Source organism: Apis dorsata, unplaced genomic scaffold (assembly GCF_000469605.1).
Source record: "Apis dorsata unplaced genomic scaffold, Apis dorsata 1.3 scaffold_51363, whole genome shotgun sequence".
NCBI lineage: Eukaryota > Metazoa > Arthropoda > Insecta > Hymenoptera > Apidae > Apis > Apis dorsata.
The window spans coordinates 1-4448 of NW_006267314.1; the positions used below are offsets into that span (position 1 = coordinate 1).

The following is a 4448-nucleotide window of genomic DNA, read 5'->3' on the forward strand; positions in this document are numbered from 1 at the left end:
TATATATTTCTTCATCTTTATATTATTATATTATCATTTACATTTTTACTTTTTGAAATTTATTGTAAATATTGACAATATATATAAGATATCTCTAAGTTATTGATTTAATTAATAAAAATATATTGTTACAAATATATTTTTTGTTAATAAAGTGATATATTTATACAAATAAAGAATATATGGAATATCTCGTTATTAATATAATTAATATAACTGATAGAAAGTTATTCTTTAAATTAAGAAAAAATAAATCAATAATAAAAAGAAAGAAATAAAAAAGAATAAAATTTTTTCATTTGAAGTTTTATTTCCGAAAATTATAATAAATTAAGTATAATAAATTAAGTTAAACAAAAAAAAAAATTGATTAATTCTCAAATGGATTAATTCTCAAATCGATAGAAAATAATTCTATATATAAAAATAAGCAAAAAAAATATAGTATAAATTTTTTTCACTTAAAAATTAATTTTTGAAAAAATTGAATTTGGAAATTAGCTTATTATAATTAAACATAAATATTCAATTTCAAAAACAAGACCTCAACTAATAAAATATATTTTTTGTTTATTCCCATATGTTGAGTAATCACGTATCAATGGTTCATTTATATTTAATTGAAAATTAATTAATTTCATTTTGATTTTAAAAATTTGTCGAATTTAATTTATTCAAAAATCTTAAATGAAAAATTTTTTTTTACTTACTTTTTCGTGAAAAATTATATCCTTTTCAGTTATATCGAGATATTTTATATTCTTATATTCTTTATTTATATATTATTATTATTTATTATTTATATAAACATAAAAAGTTTTATTAATAAAAAATATAGTATATATTTTTATTAATTTTTATTAATCATACACAATAAGCATAGAAGTTGACAATAATACTATTTATTATTTTTTAAAAATGCTAACACCAATCAAAATTAAGAATATTTGAAAGAGAATATTTTGTAACTCTGATTAAAGAATATTTAGTAATATTTTTTTCCTAATAAGCAGTAATTTAAAATATTATAGAATATAAAATTTAATAAAATGAATTATATTGTATTTAGTAGTTTATTAGTCACTAATTTATTATATAATCGGTAATTTAGAACAACATAGGACAAACTTTTATAAGATAGTAGATCTATTTTGTATTTTATCTGTGATTGTACTCATATTACATTATTAAATTCTATATTCCTATATCATATGGCAAAGTCGGTCAATTGACTAGCAAGTATGTTTTTGTCTGGGGTGATCACGTACGCATCTGCACATACCTATAAATCAGTGTTTATTTTTAGTAGAGATTTCGAACATTTTGAAAAATATTTGTAAATAGATGTGTTATAAACAAGAAATGTAGAAAATTATTACTTAATTCGAATATAAAGAATTACTTTATAATATTTATACAAAAATTTCGAATATATTTATATTTAAAACTATCTCTTTATATGGTGAAAAAGAACTCTCAGACGCAAATACATATACTCAACAACCACGAGCTTAGTAATTCGTTTACTTGGCTTTATGTGTGTGAATCTGTCATAGTCGTAAATTAATTTACGAAATAAATCAAATAATAAACGAATTCAACGCATCTAAATGTGTACATTATGTGCTTATTTTTTTGTAATTAAATATCTCTTTAAAATCTTTAATTAAACAAAAACAACATATTTGAAATTTAATAATAGCGCGAAATTTATAGCTTTATAACTATTTACTTCTTAAGTCAAACTATTGTTTTATGTTTTTTATTGCTTTGTTCTAATTATTTATGAAAGTCTTGATTAACTTTAACTTTAAAAATCAAAAGTAGTCAAGAGAAAATTCTGGAAATTTATTTCAAACGTTACGAAAAATATTGAATGAACTATATATGTATATATGAATCCCGGCATTGTGAAACGGTGTATTGGTTTTTAAAGTTTCTTTTAGAAAACGTTATATACTGATTGTGTAAAATGCACATCGCATGTAAATGTTTAAACGTGTCCATAAAATCCAGGGGCACTGAACTGCAGAAGTTCAACATTAACGATATTGAATTGACACTCGAAGAACAAAACGATAGTTTTTTTCATCAGGTAAAAATTTTTTTAAAACAATTGCTATACATTTTTATAAAACATTCAATTTTAAAAAATTTATATTTCAAGAGTAATCATTACAGAATATTTAACATTTTTTTATATAAATAGAAAAATAAGATTTTATTAAAAATTTATAATATTTTAGCTAGTAATAACTTTAGATAATAAATATTAAAAATAATATATTATTCTAAAGCAATGTAGATTTTTTATTAAAAATATTTCTCTATTCTTAATAGAATCTTGCAACAGTATCAGAGCTTGAAGGTATTACTAAAGAACAACCAAGTTTAGTAGAAATAAGAAATATTGGATCATGGATTATTCATCGTTGTTATAATTGTTCAATATATACCCATGCTGTGCATAGAGATTATGGTGCTGCTTTAGTTCTTATTAATACTGATATTCTTGTGAGTTAAAGTTATTATAGAATTTTAAAAAAGTTTTTATAAAAAATATAATTATTTTAAATAATTTATTTTATTTTTATGTATATTTTATTTGAATTTTAATACATCATATTTTTTTTATTATAGAGTTTACCTGAAGAAATAAGTAAATTAAAATCTAATCCAGATTATAGCTCAGTTTTTAGAATAGTAATTGCTCATAATACATTAGATGAATTGGATTATCTTCAACAACCTAATAAATTTTCTGGTAAATTAATATTATTTAACATGAATTAATTTAGTAATGATTATATACATATTATATATATAATTAAATTGATTAAATTAAAAATATAATAAAAAATAATAAATATTAAATAATATATTTCATTTTTTTTATATACAATAAATATTTTATTGCATTTCTTCAGTGTCGCAGTTACCTAATAATATACAAGTAGCTTTGGGTGGTCTCCAACAACAGCTTGAAGAAGCTGTTCAAAGACAATCTGTTGAAATAGAGAATAAAATTCGTACTTTCACAGCAGAACAATATCAATTATTAGAACAGTTTCGCGAAAGAGCTCATAATGAACATAGAATATTGACAAGGTTTTATCTGATAATTACAATCTTATTTTTTTATTTAATATTATATTTTTAGATTTTATATTTTTTAAATAATATATATTTATATATACTTCAGATTAATTTGTAAAGGAGAAGAAATAACTAGATTAACAAATAATATAGAAACTCCTCCTGTAACCCCAGACAGTTTTACAACCAGTTTAACTACCTCTGCAACAAGTACAGTAAATACATCACAGATAGTATCAAATGAGACAAAAATCATTGCAAATTCTAATGTTAAACATGAAATTGGTGCTAAATATTCTTCTAATCCTCTTATTGTATGTCTTATTAATTATTTTAAATTATATTTTTAAAATAATATTTATTATATAGCATATAATTTTTTAATATTTTGTAGAATGGTAGTATAGATAAGAAAGATCGAATATATATATATACTAAGGAACCAACTAGTTTTGACACAGAAGCTTTATTTCCTTTGGAAGGAATGGAAGATACTTTAAATGCTGATCAAGTTCAATCTTCAGAAGAGGGATCTGATACAGATGGTTAGCATTTAATTTATATAAATAATTTATATAAATATATATATAAATGTAGATAATGTTAATTACATTATACTTAGACTCAGGTCAAGATGAAGGTATTCATATGCCTAGAGGACAAAGAGGTGGACATCCTACATTAGCTAAATCATTACCTGTTAGTGTTCCATCTTTTCCATCCTTTGTTCGTAGAACAGTTCAAGATCAAGATGATGATCAGGTATATGTATGCAATATATATATTTTTTTTTACAATCTAAATATTTTTTTAATTATTATAACTAGTGTAATTTTATAACATAATTTTATAATATTATAGTAATTCCATAATATTTGTTAATTAATATTTGTTTATGTGTTCATATATATGTATGTAAGTATTTATGTTGTTTTAGCTTTCAAGAGATCCACATGATCCACATAATATTCGAGCTTCAATTAAAGCTTTAGCAAAAAGCGTTCATGGTGATACAGTATTTGGAGATTTGCCACGTCCTCGTTTCTCTACTCAAATCTGACTTTACAATAGTCTCAAAAAAAGAGAATAAAATTAAGTTAAAAATTTAATATTCATATAAAGTACCTATTATTGATAACTGTCTTTCAATGAATGCTACGAGAGGTTAATGTAAGCAAAGATATAGACAGAATAAACATAGAAATGTATGGAAATATTAATATTTCGCATATTTTGAATATTTTAGGGTAAAATATTATTTCAAATCTTAGCTTTGTTAGTTCGTTGAGTTTATACAAAAAAAAAAAAAAAAAAAAAAAAAAAAAAAAAAAAAAAAAAAAAAAAAAAAAAAA

The 4448-nt window shown here is 21.0% G+C and overlaps 1 protein-coding gene across 1 annotated transcript; it reads left to right on the plus strand.

Annotated features, from left to right (window-relative positions):
* The first annotated feature begins 1099 nt into the window (after nucleotides 1-1099).
* On the plus strand, nucleotides 1100-4392 carry LOC102680828. The gene is made up of 8 exons (XM_006625186.1): nucleotides 1100-2095; nucleotides 2341-2514; nucleotides 2641-2764; nucleotides 2928-3108; nucleotides 3203-3410; nucleotides 3491-3641; nucleotides 3719-3858; nucleotides 4034-4392. Exons 1-8 carry the CDS (start codon nucleotides 1973-1975, stop codon nucleotides 4154-4156), a joined length of 1224 nt encoding a protein of 407 aa, XP_006625249.1. The 5' UTR covers nucleotides 1100-1972; the 3' UTR covers nucleotides 4157-4392.
* Nucleotides 4393-4448: the final 56 nt, after the last annotated feature.